The 23464-nt window shown below is 35.3% G+C and overlaps 2 protein-coding genes across 4 annotated transcripts; both read right to left on the reverse strand.

The window, feature by feature from the left end:
- Window positions 1-9335: 9335 nt before the first annotated feature.
- LOC141667887 (uncharacterized) lies at window positions 9336-10987 on the reverse strand. The gene is made up of 3 exons (XM_074474528.1): window positions 10518-10987; window positions 10338-10419; window positions 9336-9736 (listed from the first exon to the last, which is right to left on the reverse strand). Exons 1-3 carry the CDS (start codon window positions 10635-10637, stop codon window positions 9567-9569), a joined length of 372 nt encoding a protein of 123 aa, XP_074330629.1. The 5' UTR covers window positions 10638-10987; the 3' UTR covers window positions 9336-9566.
- Window positions 10988-11821: 834 nt separating this feature from the next.
- LOC141664002 (uncharacterized) lies at window positions 11822-16570 on the reverse strand. 3 transcript variants are annotated; one of them, XM_074469860.1, is made up of 6 exons: window positions 16200-16570; window positions 14603-14694; window positions 14382-14504; window positions 13459-14283; window positions 13128-13344; window positions 11822-12620 (listed from the first exon to the last, which is right to left on the reverse strand). In XM_074469860.1, exons 1-6 carry the CDS (start codon window positions 16453-16455, stop codon window positions 12088-12090), a joined length of 2046 nt encoding a protein of 681 aa, XP_074325961.1. In that variant the 5' UTR covers window positions 16456-16570; the 3' UTR covers window positions 11822-12087. The 3 variants fall into 3 exon arrangements, with proteins under 3 accessions (XP_074325961.1, XP_074325962.1, XP_074325963.1); XM_074469861.1 differs by lacking the exon at window positions 16200-16570 and adding an exon at window positions 15062-15362; XM_074469862.1 differs by lacking the exon at window positions 16200-16570 and adding an exon at window positions 14938-15038.
- Between the last annotated feature and the right edge of the window lie 6894 nt (window positions 16571-23464).

Raw genomic sequence — 23464 nt, forward strand, 5'->3', positions numbered from 1 at the left:
GACCCAGAAGTAAATCCAGAAACCACCATGATGAGCAGACTTGCTCAACTTTTGCAACAACCCGTGGCCCCTAAAGTTGGAAACTTCAAACACTTTCAATCTGCTCATCCCCCAGAATTCTTAGGTTTGCCAGACCCGATTAAAGCACAATCGTGGTTAAGAGAAATGGAAAAAGCATTTGAATTAGCAGAAGTTAAGGATGACAAGAAAGCCCGGTATGTGAGTTATTACCTTAAAGATGAAGCGAGCTTCTGGTAGGAATCTTCGAAGGCGTTGCTGGAAGGAAAGGACTTGACATGGGAGAAGTTTACTGAAATGTTTCTGGAGAAATATTTGCCAAGTTATATGCAAGATCAGTTGGAGATGAAATTTCTGGACCTTAGACAAGAAGATATGTCGGTAGCGGAGTATGAAGTGAAATTTTCGGAGCTGTCTAGATTCGTACATGAGTATGTAAATACGGAGGCAAAGAAGGCTAAGAGTTTCCAAAAGGGACTTAAGCCATGGAATAGAAGTCAAGTGGCATTGTTGGAAATCAAGAATTATGCCGCCTTGGTACAGAAGGCAATGATAGTAGAAGGAGAGCGTGAAGCTGCGAAGAGAGAAAATAAAGGTTGAAAAAGGAAGTTTGAAAGCTCAGAGCAAGAGCAATGAAGTTCAAAGTTTAGAGGAAAGTTTGGTAGAAATGGTGGAGGTCAGAACCAAAAGTTTTAGAAGTTTAAACCCGATAACGGAGCCCAGAAGAACCGTTTCCAAAAAGCAGAATAACCGGGAAAGGATAACAGACCCCAGATTCAAGAATGCAAGGTTTGTGGAAAGAGACACCCGGGGAGATGTAATAAGTTGGACGTGACCTGTTTCAAGTGTAACCAGAAAGGGCATTACTCATCGGAGTGTCCAAATGGAGCAAAGAAGCCTTACTTGGCTTGTTTCAAATGTGGGAAGGTGGGCCATATGGCCAGAAACTGCAAGGAGCCTGTTCAAAAGGCCAATGTTCTTAGGATTGCTGGAACTCCGTCTCTCCCAGCACCGTCAGCTCAACCCAGAGCTAGGACCTTTAATATGACAATGAAAGATGCGGTGCAAGATGTGGACGTGGTAGCAGGTATGCTTGTTATTAACTCAGTAGAAGTAAAATTATTGATGGATTCTGGAGCAACTAGATCTTTTATTTCTGAAAGTATTCTTAATAAACTAAATTGTGTTGCATACCCTCTGGAACCTAATTAGATTATAGAGGTAGCAAATCAAGAGAAAGTCATTGTTAATAAAGTTTGTCATGATTGTGATGTGGATATAGAAGGTCGACACTTTTCTGCTGACTTAATTCCTTTTAAGTTAGGAGAATTTGAGGTTATACTAGGAATGGATTGGTTGTCAAACCATGAGGCGCAGATAGAGTGTAAAATTAAGAAGGTGAAGTTAAGAACCAAGGATGGTGAGGAAGTGATATTCAAAGGGAAAATGCAAGAGAAGAAATTTCTAACGGCTATCGAGATGAGAAGATTATTACGTCAAGGATGCAAAGTTTATTTGGCTCATGTTAAAGACGTGGAAAAAGAATCTGTAAGGATTGAAGATATTCCAATAGTAAGAGATTTTCTTGATGTGTTTCCTGATGAATTGCCTGGACTACCTCCAGATAGAGAGATCGAGTTTACGATTGATTTGGCTCCTGGAACGGAACCAGTATCGAAAGCTCCCTATCGTATGACGCCAGTCGAGATGAAGGAATTGGCAGCACAGTTGCAAGAATTGTTGGATAAAGGAGTAATTCGGCCGAGTGTATCCCCGTGGGGTGCACCGGTATTATTTGTAAAGAAAAAGGATGGAAGTATGAGGTTGTGCATTGATTATCGCGAATTGAATAAGTTGACGATTAAGAATAAGTACCTTCTACCGCGAATCGATGACTTGTTTGATCAGTTAAAAGGAGCTTCGTGTTTCTCTAAGATTGATTTAAGATCTGGGTATCATCAATTAAAGATTAAAGCAGAAGATATATCCAAGACAGCGTTTCGAACTAGATATGGACACTACGAGTTTTTGGTAATTGCATTTGGTTTGACGAACGCGCCAGCCGCATTTATGGATCTTATGAACAGAGTGTTCAAGCAATATTTGGATAAGTTTGTCATAGTGTGTATCGATGATATACTGATTTATTCCAAGACGGAAGAAGATCATAAGGAGCATTTGAGGATTTCCTTGGAAATTCTGAGAAAAGAAAGGCTGTACGCTAAGTTTTTAAAATGTGAGTTTTGGCTAAAGGAAGTGCAATTTCTTGGTCATTTAGTTAATAAAGAGGGAATTAAAGTAGACCCAACCAAGATAGAAGCTATAATGAATTGGGAAAGACCCAAGACTCTTATGGAAGTTAGAAGTTTTCTAGGATTAGCCGGATACTGTAGAAGGTTTGTGCAAGATTTCTCTAAGATTATTGTTCCATTAACGAAGTTGACAAGGAAGAACGAGAAGTTTGTGTGGACGGAAAAATGCGAAGAAAGCTTTCAAGAATTAAAGAAGAGGTTGGTAACCGCCCCAGTGTTGGTGTTACCTGATGAAAAAAGGAGAATTTGTAATATCCAGTGATGCTTCATATAAAGGACTTGGATGTATGTTAATGCAACACGGGAAGGTAATAGCATATGCGTCAAGGCAACTCAAGCCGCACGAGCAAAAGTATCCCACGCATGATTTGGAATTGGCAGCAATTGTGTTTGCCCTTAAGATTTGGAGACATTATTTATACGGGGAAAAATGCGAGATTTTTACAGATCATAAGAGTTTAAAGTATATTTTCACTCAAAAGGAGTTGAATATGAGACAAAGAAGATGGTTAGAATTGATCAAAGATTATGATTGTGCGATAAACTATCTTCCTGGAAAGGCAAATATGGTAGCAGACGCTCTAAGTCGCAAAGAAAGATTGAATATGTTAACGTCGTCGGAGGAATTGATCAAGGATTTTGAAAAGATGGAAATAGAAGTGCAGACTCCAGAATTTGGAGGTGAAGCAATATATGCGATGTCATTTAAACCCGAAATTTTGGAAAAGATTCGATGTTGTCAAGAGCAAGTGATGAATCGCGAAAAGGATAAGTTATCAGGAGAAGAAATCAAAGCTCAAAAGGATGAGAAGGGAATATATCGTGTTAACTCACGTATTTGGATACCTAATGTTGTGGAGCTAAAGCACGATATTTTGCAAGAAGCGCATAACTCAAGATTTTCAATTCACCCTGGAAGTACGAAAATGTACCAGGATTTAAAAGAGAGTTATTGGTGACCAAACATGAAAAAGGAAATTGCGGAATGGATAAGTAAGTGTTATACGTGTCAAAGAGTAAAAGCGGAACATCAGAGACCAAGTGGATTACTTCAACCAATAGACATACCAGAATGGAAATGGGAACATATCGCGATGGATTTTATGGTAGGATTACCTATGACCAAGTCTAATCATGATGTGATTTGGATAGTAATCGATCGATTGATGAAGTCAGCATATTTCTTGCTGATAAATGAAAGGTTTTCATTGGAAAAGTTGGTCAAATTGTATTTGGATGAGATTGTGATGCGTCACGAAGTTCCTTTATCTATCATGTCTGATAGAGATCCAAGGTTTAACTCGAGATTTTGGAGACAATTTCATGATCATTTGGGAACTAAGCTAAAAATGAGTACGGCATATCATCCGCAGACTGACGGACAAAGTGAAAGGACAATTCAGACAATTGAGGATATGTTGCGGACTTGTGCAATAGATTTCAAAGGAAATTGGGATGATCATTTGCCGTTAATTGAGTTTTCCTACGATAACAGTTATCACGCGAGTATTGGCATGCCGCCTTATGAAGCGTTGTATGGAAGAAAATGTAGATCCCCTACGTATTGGGATAAAGTTGGTGAGCGTAAATTAATTGGCCCAGAGCTAGTTCAACAAACGAAATAAAAAGTGGAAATGATTCGGAAAAGATTAATTGCTGCTCAAGATCGACAAATGAAGTATGCAAATCGAAAACGAAAAGATGTGCAATTCGAACCTGGAGACAAAGTCTTGTTAAAGATATCTCCTTGGAAAGGTGTAACCAGATTCGGAAAGAAAGGGAAGTTGAGTCTTAGGTATATTGGACCATTCGAAGTATTGCGACGAGTTGGAGATGTGGCATCTAAATTGGCGCTACCTCCGCAAATGCAACATCTACATAATGTATTTCATATGTCTCTTCTAAAGAAGTATAATGCTGATGCGAGCCATGTGATCAAATTGGAACCAGTGGAGATTCAACCAGATTTATCTTATGTGGAACAACCAGTTCGAATCTTAGACCGAAAAAAGAGGACACTTAGAAATAAAGTTGTACCTCTAGTCAGAATATTGTGGAGAAATCCAATAGTGGAAGAATCAACTTGGGAATTAGAAAGTGAAATGAAAGAAAAGTATCCCCGTCTATTTGCTTAGACTAGATTCTGAGAACAGAATCCTTTTAAGGAGGGTAGATTGTGACGACTGAGAATTTTGTGACGTAATTAAGTCAATAAAGTATAATTTATGTGAAGTGATTATAAAATATGTGATTAAGTGAGGATTAATTATCTTTATTGTATATTAGTATCTGGGAGCGTAGATAGACGCGTTCCAATTTAAAGAGTCAGCTTAGGAGTTAAGCTGTGTTGTTGGGCCGTCAGGCAGAACGGAACCCGTCCTAAAAAGGGATTAAAGTATTTAAAATATGAAATATGTGTTATTATGTGAAATGAATTTTTAAGTAAAGTATTGCGTTCTAGTGACGTGTTGGTCGGTACTGATATTATGAAGCGTAATTGAAACGCTGAGCGTCGGGCCGTCAGGCAGAATGTGACCCGGTACGCGAAAAGAGGAATAATGATAAAAAGGGAAATTTTTATGATCAGACATAAGTTGTGATGTGTGAGTATACGTGCTTGCTTGTCTGTATGCGTGATTACGTGATCTGTTAATATTTTTAAGGGAATTATTTGATTTAAATAAGGTTTATTTAACCTTTGCACATTTTTATAAAATTATCTGAGTAAGGTAAAGGCATGAGATTTGTTTTGTTATCACTGAAATAGTCCTAGAGACTTTCTAAAAATGATAGACGGATTTATTTCATGATCGTTGCTTTTTAAAATGATTTTTATGTGTTAAAATGCTATTTTTAGCGTGAGCTTGTAAAAATCATACAAAATCAACCGTACGCTCAAAAGTTTATTATGAATAATGGTTGGAAAGCTAATTTTGAGATCTACATTTTAAAATTATTATTCTTTTCATTCTCAAATTTTTAGAGAGAGCTATCTTGTGTTAAATGCAATATTTGATAAAAAGAAAAAGAGAAAGGAAAAAAGGAAATTAAAAAGTTTGGCACATGACCATTTTACCCCTGCCAAACTCTTATAAAAAAACCACCTCCCCACCCCTTTTCTTTCTTTTCAACCTGCCACTCCCTCATTTCTCACATTCTCTCATTCCTCTTTCTCTTTTTCTCTCTCACTCTCGAAGTCTCTCTCTCTCTCTTTTTCCTCTCGGTACATCTTTCTTCTTCACTTGAGTTTTATGGATTCTTCCATAAAATTTCATCATTGTTCCATATATAAGCTTTGATTCACTTGCATGTGTGGTTTGGTACTTACATGTGAATGTGTGTGTGTGTGTGTTTAGGTTCGGTTTTGCCGATTTCTTATTTTATAGTTTTACCGAGTTCTTATTTTATAGAACCAAGATGATGTGATTTTGTGATGATTATGTCTTGCATGTGTTTGTTGCTGTGATTTTTAGAAGAAATCGGGGGGTTTTGAGGTTGGACACCCTTGAATGAGGGCACCCCCGTGAAGCCACCGCCACCGGTGATGAACTTCGGTGAACCGGTGGTGAGTTATGATGTGTAAACTGAACTCTAGACTATATAAACTCGAATTTTAGTGTTTGCATGTGGTGTTTTCTATAAAGTCGAATGGGTTTTTGATTTTAAAAGAAATTAAGTTGATTTTTGATAATGAACTTGATGGTGGATAGTTGTTTATAGAAAGTATAGAATAATTAAAATTGATTAGTGATTTATAAACTTAAATTGATGCATGCATGTTGTGATTTAGGTGAAATTCGAATTCTTGGATTCGTGTTAAGAAATTTAGTTGGTTGAATTGATAAAATGACTTGTGAACGATGTGTTATGGAGATTGTTAGATGACTTTGGGATAGAACGAAGTGTGAAGTTGATTTGAACTATGCATGTTGATCTATATGGTTAGGGCCGAATGATTGCTTTATGTCAAGAAAGAAATTAATCAAATAAACTTGTGTGATTTGAAATTGGTGTTGATTGGTCAATAATTGTTGAAATTAAGATTATAGTTAAGCTTGTATGTGGATTTAGAGTCATGTATGTAGAGATAAGTGAATGCATGTACGGTTAATTGGAAAATTCTCCTAAGGTTTTATGTTGCTAAGTGATGATTTGATGTAAATGATTGTTTGATATAGTGAAGAGATGAATTTGAATTGCATGTGAGCATGTATGTATGTTTTGGTTCAAATCATTGTTGATAAAGGAAAGGTGTTAGTTTAAATGTTGGATTATGCTAAGATTAAAGTTCCATTGTGTAATTTTTTAGAAATTTGATTGTATATATATGGTTATGGTTCGCATTTTGATGTTAAAAGGGAGGAAAATGATTCTTTTTAAAGGTTTTTGATTGTGCTATATGTTTATGTGAGCTAAGGTGGAAATTGATTGATTTTGTGGTTGGTATTTGCAAGAAGGCCGAATAGGCCATATGAACTTAGAATTAAAACTTGATTTGTGGTAATCAAAGAGTGATTGGGTGTGCATATGTGAATATCTATGGATTTGGTTGTTTGATTGTGGTACGTGATTTGAATTAAGGAATAAAAGAAAAAGGAACTAAGTTGATTGATTTTAAAACCTATAAGTGATAGTTATGGTCGTAAAGATTTAGTTGTGAATGAATCGTGTACTCGCATGAGTTATAATCGTTTGATTTGAAGAATAGTCAAGGTTAAGCGAGTATAAGTTGATTATTGAGTATATAAAGATATAAGGTTATGAGAAAGGAATGTGTTATGTGCATGTATGTATAAGCTATACTTGTATAGTTCGAGTTGAGAGTATAATCGAGCTATCATATTGAGTGAACGTTCTGGGAACGAGAGTTGAGAAACTAATTAAGGTTTTGGTTTTGATTGTAGATTCGGATCGTGAGGGCATTCAGGCTAGGAAAGGGAAAGGTATATTAGGTGGCAGTAGTTCAACCTTCAGGAAAGCGAATTCAGGCAAGTAACTCTAATTACTTGTGTAAATGGTTATAGAGAGGATATTGTCCATGCCATGTAGAGTATTGAACTGTTAAAGTAATGAACCCCTGTTATTGATTTGAGATACCCTGTCTTTGATCTTGTGAAATTGTTATTGATAAGCTTATTGATCCGACCCCTTTGGTAACTCTTTTTCCTCTTCTAATTATTTGTTATACCATGAACTGTTATAAACCCTATAAGTACCTTTATGAACCCCTTGTAATGATGCTTCGTTCCTTGTTTACCTTATCCTCTAATGATCCTTGAAACGGTTTTGATTTCCCTAACTTGAGTACCATGTTATCATTGATCAAGATCCCTAGAATTGAACTTTGCTAATCCCTGATTTATTCCCTTAACTTTGAAATTCTTGAAATTGAACTTAATAATAAGTTTTGACTTGAAAAAGTCCGAATGATTTCATATTCTTGGTAAATGTAAAATGAATTTAGTAAACCTACCTTATTCAACTCAAGGTTTTCCAAATGAATTCCTGATGGATTGGATTGGGACGTAAGAGGCTAGTGGGACTAGTCCAGTCACAGTAAGAGGCTAGCGGGGCTAATCCAGTTTAAGGCTGAAATTATGCCATTGGTACCTTAAAGACCGGATGAAGGTCGATACGGGCTGATCACCCGTATTATTATGAAATGAAAGATAAAGTGGTCCAATCAAGGGTTCCATAATGATTTTAAAAGGAATTGAAATTTCTTTTTCAGTAATTGATTCTTTGAAAATGAAAAAGATTTATATTGCTTTGATTGTGATAGTGTGGAGCTTAAAGCTTGTGAACCCTGATTTTTGATTCTGTTGATCATATAATTGATTCCTTATAATGAAAAGATTTGTCACTTTCCATTTGAAAGATCTGTTTTGATCCTTCAATGATTTGTGATAAAATGTCGGCTTTCACCCTGCTTAGAGCCTTATTCCTTGAAAACCCAAAATTTTCTTCATAACCCCTTTTATAACCTGAAAGATAGAAATCTGCCACCTAGAACTGATAAAGTAGAATGCCCTGAGATCAGTAAAGTATATTGTGAATTTTGTATGGTAGAACTGCTGTTTAGTTACTTGCTGAGTTTTATACTCATATGTTTTGTTTTATTCTAACCATGGCAGTTAAGCAATAAGATGGTTAGGCTTAGGCACACTGCTCGTAAGAGCGTACCTTGTGGTCCCTATCGTGCTGAGGGCTTCCGGTTGCCAGAGCAGGTAGTAAAGTTTTTGAGTGAGCAAGCGCTTAGCCGGAGAGTTGTAAAAATACAATGGGATATCTGTCGGTTCCAAACCGGGATCGACTATGTACATTTGATTTTATTTTGGGGTTGTAAGTTATATTTTATGGTTGGTAGTTGTAATCTTGTCTTATACTTTATCCTGTTTGATCCTATTAGTAGCTAATCGTGGTTTATGCGTATTTAATTAGTAGATTAAAGGTGTGTGATTCCTTATTTACTAATCCCGAGATTGAGGGCGTCACACTTCATTTTTTTTAATAAGTTTCTAGTTTATTTGGATTTTATTTATTTTCTCGTGAGAGTTTGGTTTTTATTTAGGGTATTTTTGTTGTTTATCATTTCCGAGGTTACAGATCTCCGATTTATGATAATACATTTATGATTTATTGCTCAAAATAACAGTCGGGAATTACAACATGTACATATATTAGTCACAGAAAAAATGATTTAACAATAATACTATTATGCGATTATTCAATTTTGAAAATATAAAAATGTCATATGAGTTTTTATTATTAAATTATTTTCATTTTTTTCAGAAAAAACACTCAGCATATAAGATTTCTTGCCGTTGCCGGTATAAATTTTCCATTTCGAACATTTTAATCATTTTCTGTCTTCACGTATTTTCAACTTTTTAGCTCGGCCGTGGACTTGGTTGAGCCAATTAGAACACACGTAGTTAATTTCATCAAAGATTTATGAACAGACAGTGGAAACACAGGAAGAAGCCAAAATCACAAGAAACAGAGTTCTTAAAATAGCTGGCCGAATGGCTTTGATTTCCAATATTCAGCTAGTTCAACATTGTGCCTTTTTGTTCATCGAAAAAATTGCAGGGCTAATCATTTATATATTCATGTACAAATGTTTTAACCGAAAATAGAAATGTCAACTATGTTATCATGATTAGAGGGGATGGCATATATACTGAAAATTGAATCTACAACCTCTTGTAGATTACTACAAAGCAAAATAATTTGTTAGGTACAAGAGGAGCCAAAGAGGCGCTTGATCAAACTTGACCTGTTTACAGGGCTTCTGTGAATTCTAGCAACTTGTTGTTGTGTTGGCTTCCTAACATTTCTCGGATAAATGCATGTCAGAGTCACCTTCTTCTCTGAAACGCTCACCTCAATGGACACTGTCTCGCCTATGATACCAAGTTAGAATGCAATAACAGCATTGTAAAATTTGGAACTAATGGAAGATATTAAACCAAGCATATACACCCAGATAGAAGGTTTCTCTTGGTAAAAGCAAAATGTATGTGTAATATACTGGAAAGTTTCGAATTATCTTGAATTTGCAACTAGTGGGATAATGTGGGTAAAATTGCATAATAACTTACATTACTTTTCTACTTCAGAGCATTAAGCACTAAAAAGCCATTATAAGTTACATAATTGCTGGTGAGTGGCCCAAATTGTGGGGTGCTCCAAATTGTTTTTGTTTTATTACGCGGCTCTTTATCTAGACGAATCCAATATTATACTGTTACCCCTATATCTGACTGCATCCATTGTTCATGACCCATACGTGCTAGAGTTTTGAAAACAACCGATGTCTAAAGCATTTTTTCTCCTAGTGAAAACAGACTTGAGTTTGTTATTTAAAAGCTAAGAATCAAAAAATAAGCAAAAGTCTAGATCAAGGCAACAAGCTTTTTGTGTGCATCTAGGTTCTTCTGGTCATATATTTTCTTTTCATCAGTGCAGAGAATTTGAAGCACATGACCAGAAAATACAACTCACCATTCATCCGAGACATTATGGTGGCAACCTTTTCTTGGCACCCTTTGCATCCGAAATCCGCGAAAAGAACAATTTCCTGCACCTATTCTCTCACGCATGCAAATTCATAAATCCTCCAGACAACGCAAACAACAACAGAAAAAACAAATAATCTAACAGGTACTTCATAGACAGACTTACGAGAGGTAAAGTCAAGGATTCAACAGAAGCGAGAGTGATCCGAGGAACCAGACCGTTCTTCTTATCTTCTACGCCAATCTTAGCATTCTCTGAATTCCCATCTTCATCCAGAACTGCCATGCTCTGTCCTCTGAGTGCCGGCACAAAAACTTATCTTTCATATAAATAGGACACCTCTCAACTTATGTGACAAGCTTAGCCCTTGTGTCACCCGTGCAAGGAAAATGAAAAGGATGTACAAACAGAAAAGCAGCAAAGAAAGAGCAATCTCAACTCTCTTCAAGACACAGAGTAAAAATTTGTTGAGATGGGACAATATTTATATCTTGATAAAATTGGAAAGGGTCGTAAATTAACAAAGTTGCTTCATTCTCATAGACAGAGAGAGCAGCCCTCTGTATTCCCCACCTACTCTTGTTTAAGACTTTTCTTTGCACTGAAACATATACTAATCTGGTTGCTTAGTGGACCAAACTTCTATTTCTCTAGCTCTAAACTGTCAGATCCTTTGTTACATGTCGTTATAAGTATGATGAAATATAGGTAACAAGCAAGACAAAAGGCTTATCTCTGTGGCTACCTAACATATATAAGTGGTACTATAATTTAGTACTGTTAATTAAAACATTTCTTGGATGCCAAAAACTTCTAAAACAGCCTTGAGACTAAACTTAAAAGTCAAAACTTTCATGACATCAAGAGATAAACTTGACCAAAATCAGGGCAATACATAAATAACATATCTACAGATGAATGTTCATTTTCAGTTGCACTCGAATTCTTTACAGATCTTATACTTTTGTCTTCATCTTACACTTCTTATGTTCTTGGAAGTTTTCATTTTATTCTTTTTCCAACCAAACAGATTAGTTTTATGTGAGACGCCACTTGTGACAACCAAAGTTGTGCTTTGGGTCAGCATTATGTGTAAATTAACCACTCGACACAATCACACATATCTTTCCTTTACCTAATAAAAGGACACTTACATATTAATAATTTAGCCAATTAATTCCAAGTTTTAACAATTCTGACAACACATTATTACCAACTATATTATGTTGCATCAACCTTATGGCCAGTTAATAAATGTTGTGATGCTACTTATGGTTCTTAAAAGCACTGCAATATGAATTCTTGACAAAGAAAGCTACTTTGTTGAGGTAAATATGTAGGCAGTTGCAAAAACTTAAGATATTCAAAACTGGTAACCTTTGAAGTGTCAATACCAAAACCATATGATAGAGCCCAAGTCCCAACTGAACAATAACTCCTGATGCAAATTGCATATGCAACACAGTAGATTTAGTGTGAAACACTGTTCTTATACTCCCCAGCATTAGGCCATTAGTTGCAAGTTTTTACATAATATTGACAAAAAAGGGGGCATTATTAGTTGCACCCTCAGCATGCTAACCATCACCGCAAAAATGTGTACAAGGAGTAGAAAGACTGAAAAACTACCAAAAACTTGACTTCAAGAACTGTGTCTCAAGTCAACTAACCTGCGCCTATAGGCTATAACCAAATGGGAAGATGTACATCTATGGACAAAAGGCAGTCCAGTCCATCATTGTGACAACACCATATTTGATAGAGGAGACACAGTTGAAGAACTAAAGGCAGATTCCCTGGTGAACTTGCGATTTTCTTGATCTACTTTGATCGATGAGGAAACAAAAAACTTCTCCCAGGTGCAAGTTCCAAAAGCTCTGATGCTACTTATGTTCTTAGTCCCATTTTGACATAGCTTCTCAGAAGATATCCTACTGTGTTTTCTCTTCCTTGAAGATTTCCATTTTAAATTGGCCAGTAAATCATCTTTTACAATGTCCAGCACTGCAGATTTATCATTCACTTCATAGCTTTTCAATAAAGTGTCTTCCTGGAGATATCGAAACTGCACTTTGTCATCACATGCTACAGATTTGCAAGGTGGACATCCCCCGTCACAGAATTTGGCAGTATCTAGCTTCCTACAGAGGTCAGAAAAAACTGAACTGACAAGATCTGGCCTGTCATTCATCTGTTTCCATCCAATTCCTAACCATTCTTGAGAAGGTCTGAGATCATTCTGACTAAATACTGAATCACACTTTTCCGCTGAAACAGGTTAAAGGATCACACTAAATTTAAGATGCATACAATGTTCAAAGCAGGTAAAATATAATTTCCATGATTTGATACTCAATTGAAAATCACTTTTTCCTGGTCCAGTTGAAATTCAAGTCACCTCAATTATTATGAAACTTTATTCAGCATTTTACATTTCTTTTAACACGAGTCTTCAAAGTAAGGATACGCAATAAATTAACCTAGCTTAAGACTTTGATAAAAGTTTTTAAATAGTGTAAACTAAAAGTCTTAGAGTCTTAGTCATATAGGATATGCAAAATACGCAAAAATTGCACAGTTCAAGTTCATGGTGCTAAGCAAATCTGATCCTATAAATTTTCTATAGCAAACAAAATGATTTGATAAATTCTCTACCCGCTATAAGTTCTTTCAACAGATCACTAACCAATTCAAGTTATTATATATTTTTTTAGAAGTACCCAGGCTATAAATATCTGAGAGATTTTATATAAAAAAAATAAATGCATTACAAACCTGGGAAATAAACAAGGAAGTTATCCTCAGACTCTTTCCGTATTATGATGCCTTCCCACCAACCATCATGCCACCACACATCCACAACACTTCCGTCTTTTACAACTAACGAACCACGGGCTTTTTGATAAACAGGCGCTGGCCTGACAGTTGCCCGCCCATTAATACGAAGGCACCACTCATCAGGTAGTGCAACCCTTGATGAGAAAATCCATTCCTTCACGATAAAAATATAGTCAATTATGAAGTCAGAATAAAACCGATTATTGTTCAACTTAAATGAAAGATAAAACCTCTTAATATGACTTCCCAAGATTGAACTGATATTTACCTCCAAATTATGGACTTCGTCTGCAGCATCCTTAATATCTAGATACCTTACCTTCACTTTGTCTTTGTTTTTCTTGATAATGGATGCCCTAAACCAGCAACCTCTAACACCACTATCCTGACAAAGCACTTCAACTTCAGCACCGGCAGTTAAAGCTACGTCTTTGGTGGCTAAAGGGACGGCAGATATGGAGTCATTTAACGGGTACATTTGACATCCACCTTTATAATTAACTGAACCGTCTGTCAATTTTGGAACCGTGAGAGTTGTGTGTGGTACCTGTGAATCGTTGCTTGGCTGTAAAAACTTGGCAGAGTTGTATGATATCCGAAGCCTCTTCTTAGGTTTAACATTAAGAGAATTGCCACCCTCTACATCCACCTTCAGTCCATCTTTGGCAGGAAATTGATTCTTGAAATTCTTTGATGCAGGTGAATTTAACATGTAGTCAAATATTTTTTGCTCACTGTACCCTTTAACTCGAGTGATATCAAATGGTTTTACATCATCATCGTCAATTTGCTTGTGACAAACGAAGGGTTTGAACTGAGTGTGCCTAGCTTCTCTTAAGAAAATCTTGTAGTGCTGGGGGCTGAGAACGGATGCCAATCCATCAATGTACTCAATATTGAGATCTTGAGAACGAAGAGAAAAGAAAATCTCCCTGTCATTATAAGTCTCGGGTAAAGCAATACAAACCTCACCAATTCTATGAAACCATCGTACCACAACCATTTTTTTCCCTCCAGAGTCCTCATACATATCATCCAAGTAGGCAACACGCGGTTTATCTTCTTCAGCCAATACATACACAAAGTCATGAATCTGCCAGGGATAGCAAGCACATGAGGTTCGATACAACATTAGAACTAATATATATCACGGAGATGTCAACAATTTTGAGATTATTACTAAAAGTTTACCGAGAATCTGACACTTCCATGTTGAAATGATTGATAATGCTTCCTCTTTTCCTTGCAAGTTGATGAAGAACCTAGCCAGAAAGAGACAGCAGTATGCTTGCCCAGCTTCCACAAGCGACCATCCTGAAGAAGAAATAAAAATTATGTTTTTACTTTAAATGTCTTACTCAGAGCCATGATTCTAATAAAGATAGATGAACTGAGAAAATGAGAGTGGATACCTTTATTGTTTCCGAACTCAACCGGAAATCATTGCGGACCTCCATTAAACCACAAACAGATTGTGATGGCTGAAGATGATGTGAGGATGCACCTGAAGCCACAGATAAACAATAATTAGTAAATGCATTTAAGTTTCAAAACTGAAACAGAATTTCTTCATGTAAACAATACACAAGTGTAAAGGCAATATAGCACATAGACGTGCAGTCAATTAGAAAAAACCAAACTACATTTGATATTTTGACTAAAAGTATTAAAGGCATAGAAACCAGATTATTAAAGTAACATAGCCATAGACATTACGGCAAAGAACAAACAGGGCAATTAGCTATACCGTGTCAATATGCAAATAATACACGTGCGTCGGTATAGTTCATATCAAAAAGTAAAGTAGTCCACTAAGAAACTTGCGGAAGAACCAAGCAAGTTTCCGTAGAGAGAAAATTGCAGATCTTAACCTAGAATAGGTGCATAGGAATCCCAGGATCTCACCGACACTTCAAATTTGAAAATCAAAATCCTGCAGCCCCAGATATTGTTAGTTTTAATAACAAATGTACCAGAAACATCAGAGATGTTGACTTTACTCAGAACTGGCATATTCTTCGATTTGGATGGAAGAGGAAGTGAAATCTCAGGGACCTTTAAAGTCTTGGGATATATGTTTCATCCAGCCTTCAAATTCATATTGAACTTGTAAGACAAACTTACAGAGTACATGAACGGAAAACATTTAATCCCTTCTTTGAGGCTTCTCAAATTAAAACATCCGCCTGGACAATGCTGAAAACATGATTTTTCATCTTATCATACAACACAAGAATTTCTAGTTCCGCTAAGGAACATAGACTAAAAAAATTACAACCAAAGGCAAAAACATTGTCAGAATGCCCGTAATCTTACCCTGAAAATTTACTAATTTCAAGCCTAAGAGCATCTCCAACCATGTAAAACTCTTAGCTAAAAATCATTAATACATACCATAAATAAAAAATATTGAGATTATGTAAAAAAATTCATCTCTAATGGCACATTTCCCTTGTCTATAAATATAGTCAACCTCTTGATGTTGGCTATATTTGTCGTACCACTACAAACCTGTAAGAAATTTGTAAAAAAAATTCTTATCATTTATTACCATATTGAAGTAATATATTCTATTTATAACAACATAAAATTTTAATAACATACTATTTTTAAAATATAGCTAACCAATATAGCCAATACCATCGAAGTACAATGTCTTACATATTCAACAAATTTTACATATTGTCTTGCGGGTTCGGTTTAGCCAACCAATTATAACTAACACCGTTGGAGATGCTCTAACATTATAGACTTCTGAACTTGCAAAATATGTTTATTGCAGCACGACAAAGATTTTTCAACAAATTAAACCGCTAAACTACATTCCCAAAATTCCCATCTTAAAGAACATCAAAACATCTAAAATAAAGTCAAAAACACCACATCTAAGTGAACTAACAAATTAAAAACCCCAAAGATACATAAACAAAATAATAATACAACACAAATGAACATTAAACAAACCAAAAATAAACAAAAAAAAAAGATAAACAAAATCAAGAAAAGTACCTGAAACAAAAGAATCCAACCAATGAACAACTTGGGTACGAGACTTAAGATTCAAAACAAAAGAACCCTTGTTCAACAAAGCTTTATTACAGACATTGTAACAGTAAGGCAAAGGAACCAAACTGTGTTTCATAGTACCCACAACAGCAAGATCTAAGCTCCCATCTTCTCGTTTCAGGTAATAACGCACCTCTTTTGTTCCCTTTTCACTTAAGACAAACGCCTCTTTCCATTTTACATATGCCGGCGCTTCCATTAAACCTTAAACCCTAGTTTACAGTTGTGTGTATCTATTTGTGTGTTTGTGTTTGGAGCCAGAGAGATGGTAGTTGTGTAATAAGTTTGTTTAGGAAGTGTAGCGAGGGAACAGACAAAATGAAGGAAATATTTAAAAATACGAGGTAAAGTTGATTTACTTGCTTTATATTACGACAACAAGTAGTTTCGGTTCACTTCAATTAATACGAGATTAACGGTGGGGATTTGTGCGCGAGGATCTGTGTTACGTGTTACAATTAGACGCATCTGGATTGTCAGCTTTGACTTTTTATAATCATTTTTTCTCTTTTTTGCGGTGTTACTTTAAATAAATCTTCAAATATTGAGAATGTCACCTTCATTATGTTTTTTGAAAAAAAAAATTGTTCAAGAAGTTGAGTTTCTTTTCCCTCATTTTTTTATTTAATGTTTTAACTTTTGCTTACATTCAATATATTTTGACAGATAGTTATAAATATATTTTTTAAAAAATTGTGAATTAAAATATTTATTATTTATTTTTATTTATATATAGAAAAGTTATACGTAATATTTCTAACTACCTGTCAAAATACATTAAAATGTCAAATCGTCAAATGAAAAAACAGGTCAGAGTAACATGCTTGCGGGATATTCTTTAATCTAATATAGCTTTAATTTTTCCATTTTACTCCTTCCGTCCCGGCAAATTCTTTACGTTTGGTTTGGGTACGGAAGTTAAGAAATATATATAAAGTAGTGAAAAAGAGAAAGAAAAGTGGGTGAAGTGGTGGGATTCATTAATTTTTAATAAATAAAAAAGAGATAGTGGAGTAAAAGTTGTGTGAAAATAGAGGAAAAGTGGGAAAGTAGTGGGACTTATTAACTATTTTTGGTAAGTTTTGAAATTTAAGAATTGGATGGAATATCCTAAAAAGAAAAGTGTAAAGAAATGATGGGACAGAGAGAATAATAATTACCTATGTGTTATATAATATAAAAGCAGAGAGGGTAAGAAAGAACTTAAGATTTCATGTATATTGATATCATAAGATAATGTACATGCAAGCCTTTTATAGGCTTCGAAAACATAGGTTACTTGAGAAGTGAAAACCCAAGAGTTTATGTCAATTAATGGGGTAAAGGTGAAAGGTCAAAGGACATCTAGAAAGTTAAGAGTTATACAATAATATCATAACATTCCCCATTCGATGACTCTTACAACTACATGCCTCATTAAAACCTTACTAGGAAAAACCCTGTGGGAAAAACCCTAGTGAAGGAAAAAGAGTACATGTGTTGCTCGTGTAACAACGAGTGTATTACATATCCCCCTCATTTTGGCATGACTATGAATATTAACATAGATCTCGAAGTTTGCACATTTCAATTTTGTGCACCAATTTCTCGAACGAAGATGTAGGAAGTGATTTTGTAAACAAATTTGTTGGATTTTCACATGAACGAATCTGACAAACATCAATTTCTCCCCTTTGCTGAAATTCATGGGTGAAGAAGAATTTTGGATCAATGTGTTTTGTCCGATCTCCTTTAATGTAGCATTCACGTGTCTGAATGATGCAAACTTCATTGTCTTCATATAAAGTGGTAGGAATTCTTTTGTTGACTGAAAGACCACATGAATCTCGAATATGGTGAACAAGAGACCTTAGCCATACACATTCTCGACTTGCTTCATGAAGGGCCAATAATTCAGCATGATTTGAAGAAGTTGTTGCAAGAGTCTGTTTTGTTGAGCGCCAAGATATTGCAGTCTCGCCATAAGTGAATATATAACATGTTTGTGATCTTCCTTTGTGTGGATCAGACCGATATCCTGCATCTGCATAACCAACTAATTCCAATTTTGAGTCTTTAAAAATAAAATAAACCCATATTCATTGTTCCTCGAAGATATCTAAATATTTGTTTCACACCAGTCCAATGTCTTCGAGTTGGAACAAAACTATGTCTTGCCAAAAGGTTAACAGAAAATGCAATATCAGGACGTGTACAATTGGCAAGATACAATAGTGCACCAATGGCACTAAGATATGGTACTTCTGGACCAAGAAGTTCTTCTCTCTTTTCTCTTGGACGGAATGGATCCTTATTCTTTTCTAGTAAACGTACACCCATAGGTGTACTCACAGGATATGCTTTATCCATAATAAACCGTTTAAGAATCTTTTCAATATATGAAGACTAGTTGATAAAGATTCCTTTAGATAAATGTTCAACTTGAAAACCAAGGCAGAGTTTTATTTTACCCAAATCCTTCATTTCAAACTCTCTTTTCAAATATCCAATCGTCCATGGAGTTCATCTGGAGTTCCAATGATGTTTAAACCATCAACATAGACAGCAATGATGGTAAACCACAATTTTGTCCTTTTAACAAAAACACATGGACATATTACATTATTAGTATATCCATCTTTCAAAAGATATTTACTGAGACGATTGTACCACATACGACCCGATTGTTTCAATTCGTATAATGATCTTTGTAATTTAATTGAGTAAATCTCCCGGGGTCTTGAACTATATACTTCAGGCATTTTTAATCCATCAGGGATCTTTGTAACACCCCCAAATCCGGGGTCGGGGATCCGGGTTGTCACGAGTTCCATTTCCCTTAATAACACTCAATCTTAATAAAAAACCAACTACTGCGTACTGTGACCCCACAATAAACACACACACCACAAGTTATAGTCTCAGAGATGAACATCCAAAAATAACACAAGTCATTTTATTCCACAATTATAAGCCATTACACCTCAAAAGGGTTTCTGAATAAATTTACATTTCTTTGCCATTATTACAATTCATAAATATACATAAGTCTGGTGCATCAAAAGTTGAAAGTCTAGCCTATTGGTAGTTCCTACCTCAGCTACAGCGACATCAACGCCTATAGGAAACTGCGGAACATTTTCTATCCACTCACGAATTGGGAGCTTGGTCATGTTCATCTTGTCTATCTGATGTTGTGTGATGAAAGAAGAAAGAAAGGGTGAGCAACAAGCCCACCGAAATAATATGTATAATAATTAACAATATATGAGCATTCTCATAGTACTCATGAAAGTCTTGGTCAAGAAGAAATGAACCAAGTTGATATCTTAACGCGACCAAGTCGTAAAATATTCAGTATATATATACATATATACTTTTCACAATCTTTAAAATCCTCTGACATGTATAATATACACAGAGTTCCAGTTTATAACTGTATAAAAATATCGTTGCAAGGTGATCTCATATATCTAACCTTGTCTCAACGTTTTTCTGAAAATCTTTGTCATGCATAAGATAATCATTAAATAGATATAAGTTGAAAAGATGAAGTTATAAGATACTTCAATATACTTATATCTTTTCCGAATTCTACTTGAACTACCAACATTCAAGTTATAATTAGCTCATCCCATAGGTGAAGCTACACGACAAAACTTGTATAGAATCTATCTTTGAAATATCATCAAAATGAAATGAAGTTACGAGATACTTCATTTGATGAAAACATCATTTTGAAAACTCAACCCTGCCAACACTTAACAATCGCCCAGCCGTAGCCTTTCTATCGAAGTGCTATGGGTAGTGTTGCAGAAATATCCAATTGGATGAAGCATTACGGGAGTTTGCCGCACCAGGAAGACCACTCACGATGATCAGTCGTAATAGTGCAACCCCACCATTTTCTACATGTAGAGGAGAACCTGTCGGATTTACTTGTCAACCGAACACTGGACTCCTAAGGAATGGACCGTCTTAGCGGAACTTTCAGGCCATTTGGGCCAATATAATAAGGCTGGGCCGGTGCCACTCGACCACTTACGCCACTTCTAGTTCAGATGAAATCCATGACTCTGAAACGTAAAGCTCGTCCCCCCTTTCCCCAAGTAGAAACTTGTTGATACGGCTCCACCAAGAAGTCGTATCTAGTTGGAAAGGAAAACTCACCGATATTTCCCAGACGGTGCCTGTTAATGGATTAACTTGTTCTAAGAATTTTACTTCCCGAGTGTTGGGTAAGTAATCAAAAACTCTTTTATCAAAACAGCAACCTTGTTGCGAATATAAAATACACCACAGAGCCGGATCCCTCAGGTTTTGCGCGAGTATTTAAATCCCCTTCGAAAGGAGGACCTTAAATATAACAATGAGTTTTGGGATCCGCCCTAACTTTTAAAATCATTTTGAAGACTCGAAAACATTTTTAAGAATGTTTGGAGTAATGCTGATTTAATGAAATAAATCAGTCCCGATATATTAGAAAATATCTGAATATTATTATCTAAATAATATTCCCATAAAGGATAATCTTTATAAAAATAATTGAAGTAGAAGTTTTAAAACTCATACTTGAATTGAATAATAAATAACCAAAGATATACTTATATACGAAAGTACGATCTTTATTTGAATAATCGAAAATAAGTTTGAAATATCAAAACCTTATTCTTTAATCAAAATAAAGAATATTATTTAATAAATAAGCGGAGTCATAAGTCCTCGAATGAATATTCAAAATAATATTCATTAAATAAAATAAGCGGAGTCATAAGTCCTCGAATGAATATTCAAGATAATATTCATTAAATAAATGAGCGGAGTCATAAGTCCTCGAATGAATATTCAAGATAATATTCATTAAATAAATAAGCGGAGTCATAAGTCCTCGAATGAATATTCAAAATAATATTCATTAAATAAATAAAGTTATCGAATAAACCTTATTCGATTAATAGTTTTGAAAACTATTTATATATATATAAAAATATACATATATTATACTCGGGAACACCGACTCCCGGTTTAGAAAAATGTTCACCTTCAGGTCCCCTATACTAAGGGTATACGCAATTACTGCTTATCTCTAGTATAGATATTATGAAATTTATAAGCAATTGAATCAAAAATTAGATATCAAGATTACAAAACAGGCATGCATATATATCATATCAACATGCTCCAATATATCGCAAGGTTTGCTAATAACAATAATGCACTTATCACAAGATAATGCATATACATATATACATCACGACAACAGTATAACGGGTAGAAAACTTGCCTGAGTGCTCCCGGATAGACTTAAGCTTAGAGTGGGTCCGATAACCTATGAACAACAACATAAGTTGGAATTAAACCCCGGTCGCTTAAGAAACTAGACTTTAATCAATTGAACCCTAACGTTCGCTTATGGTCACTTCTTACGCTTAACGAATCACATAAGTCGTTCGAGTACCCTCGGCTCCACCATTTTTAATAATTTAACCATTAAGAATTTTAAGGCGATTCTTTCGCGAGTACCCTACTAACTGCCTAATCCACTTTACAATCTACTAACTGCCTAATCCACTTTACACAATTGTTTCATACTCCAATTAGTCATTTAAGGGCCTTAACCAAGGTTTCAAAGTAAGGCGAGGGGTAATGGTTCGTTTGCGAAATGTCGTTACTTAAAACGGTCGTTTCTCCTAAACCGTACATCGGATTCAAGCGAACCACATATCAAAACGAAGCTCGTAACATGAACTATCTAATCATGGCAATGGTCAAAACCTAACAGTGAGTTCACGAGTCCTAATGTTAAGGACAAAAGCAGTCTAGGGTAAATCGGGCATTACGACAGCTATGTTTACGCGATTACCAAATTTAAACCATTCCAATCAATTCACAATTCAACCCACAATCACCACTACAACCAAACTTCATCCATTCTTTACTTCAACAGCCCCAACAACTCAAGATTTCCAATTTATACTACTTCTCAATCATGAACTAAGAGCTTACTTAAGTTCATTAACTAATAATCAAGATTTACCATTCCAAAAACATTACAAAACCAAACAATCTCTAAATTTTCAATAACCATGCTTCTCATGAACCATACTACTCATAACAAGCTCTAAACATGAGTACACACCCATTACACTTAACCCATCATCTAAACATTATGAAATCCAAACCAACAAAACTTAAGATTAAGGGTTTGAGAAGTTATACCTTCCTTGGAGAGTGGAGAATCACTTAGGAAGACTTAAGTAACCCCTAACTATCTCTACTAAGCTTAGATCTTGAAGAAAATATAAGAAATAACAAAGTTAGTTTCTTGAAAACACTATTCACCAAGAACTTTGATGAATTGATTAGATTAGTAAACCTTGGAATCTTGGCTTCAAACTCATAACATAACTAAGTCATAAATTATGGAAGCTAAGGAAACAAACCTCTTAATTTTTGAAGGTGTGTAGCTTGAGTTTTGAAAATGTTCCTTTGCTTTTCATGGAAAAGCCGAGAGCAAAGAATGAGGGGGGAGAAGATGATGTTTGCTTGGTTGCTTTCCCTTTTTGTTTTGTTAATTAACCTTTTACCATGGTAAAAAATGAATGGCTTAAAATCAACCAACAATTCCTTCCCTTTTTGGTCATGCTTATGTCATCCTTCTATGTCATCTTGTTACACTTGTCCTTCTCTTGTTGGTGTGATGACATCATCATCCACTAACCCCTTTGATTAACTCCTAATCACTTGGCTAATGATCGCTGATCTGTTTTACGGTTCGCTTAACTTTCGTTCTCGTTTATCGTTGAGGGATCATACCCGGGATCTTATTACTTGGGTTCCCTTAACCTTTCTCAATACATTATATTCCTTTTTATGATCCCCTCTTATAATCCTTGAATTTAAATCCTTTTTATCCTGTTACCTTATACTCAATTCTTTCGGTATCTGGTGGATTTTCGGGAAAAATCAAAGTGTTCGAATTTGGATTCTGACGATCTTTACATACACTTATATACCATATAGAGTACTAACAAGATCTCAGAATAAGAATAAAAGAAACTCTACAAAGTGAGGCATGAAAAGTTTTCTTATTCAGCATAATCAGCAAAATCACTATTCATAAGGGTTACAAAAAAAGTCCAAAATTTTTGGGGTTATTACAATCTTCATGTAAATATCACTATCGAGTGACCCATACAAGTAGGCAGTCACAACATCCATTAAATTCA

This window comes from Apium graveolens, chromosome 6 (genome assembly GCF_009905375.1).
Source record: "Apium graveolens cultivar Ventura chromosome 6, ASM990537v1, whole genome shotgun sequence".
Classification (NCBI taxonomy): Eukaryota; Viridiplantae; Streptophyta; class Magnoliopsida; order Apiales; family Apiaceae; genus Apium; species Apium graveolens.

Coding starts and splice junctions, on each gene's coding strand:
- LOC141667887 (XM_074474528.1), bottom strand. CDS start 10,637: ATGGCAGTTCTGGATGAAGATGGGAATTCAGAGAATGCTAAGATTGGC. Junction 10,420..10,517: donor AATCCTTGACTTTACCTCTC/GTAAGTCTGTCT, acceptor GTGAGAGAATAG/GTGCAGGAAATTGTTCTTTT. Junction 9,737..10,337: donor CATAATGTCTCGGATGAATG/GTGAGTTGTATT, acceptor TTGGTATCATAG/GCGAGACAGTGTCCATTGAG.
- LOC141664002 (XM_074469860.1), bottom strand. CDS start 16,455: ATGGAAGCGCCGGCATATGTAAAATGGAAAGAGGCGTTTGTCTTAAGT. Junction 13,345..13,458: donor ACGAAGTCCATAATTTGGAG/GTAAATATCAGT, acceptor TTTATCGTGAAG/GAATGGATTTTCTCATCAAG. Junction 12,621..13,127: donor CTTCCTTGTTTATTTCCCAG/GTTTGTAATGCA, acceptor AACCTGTTTCAG/CGGAAAAGTGTGATTCAGTA.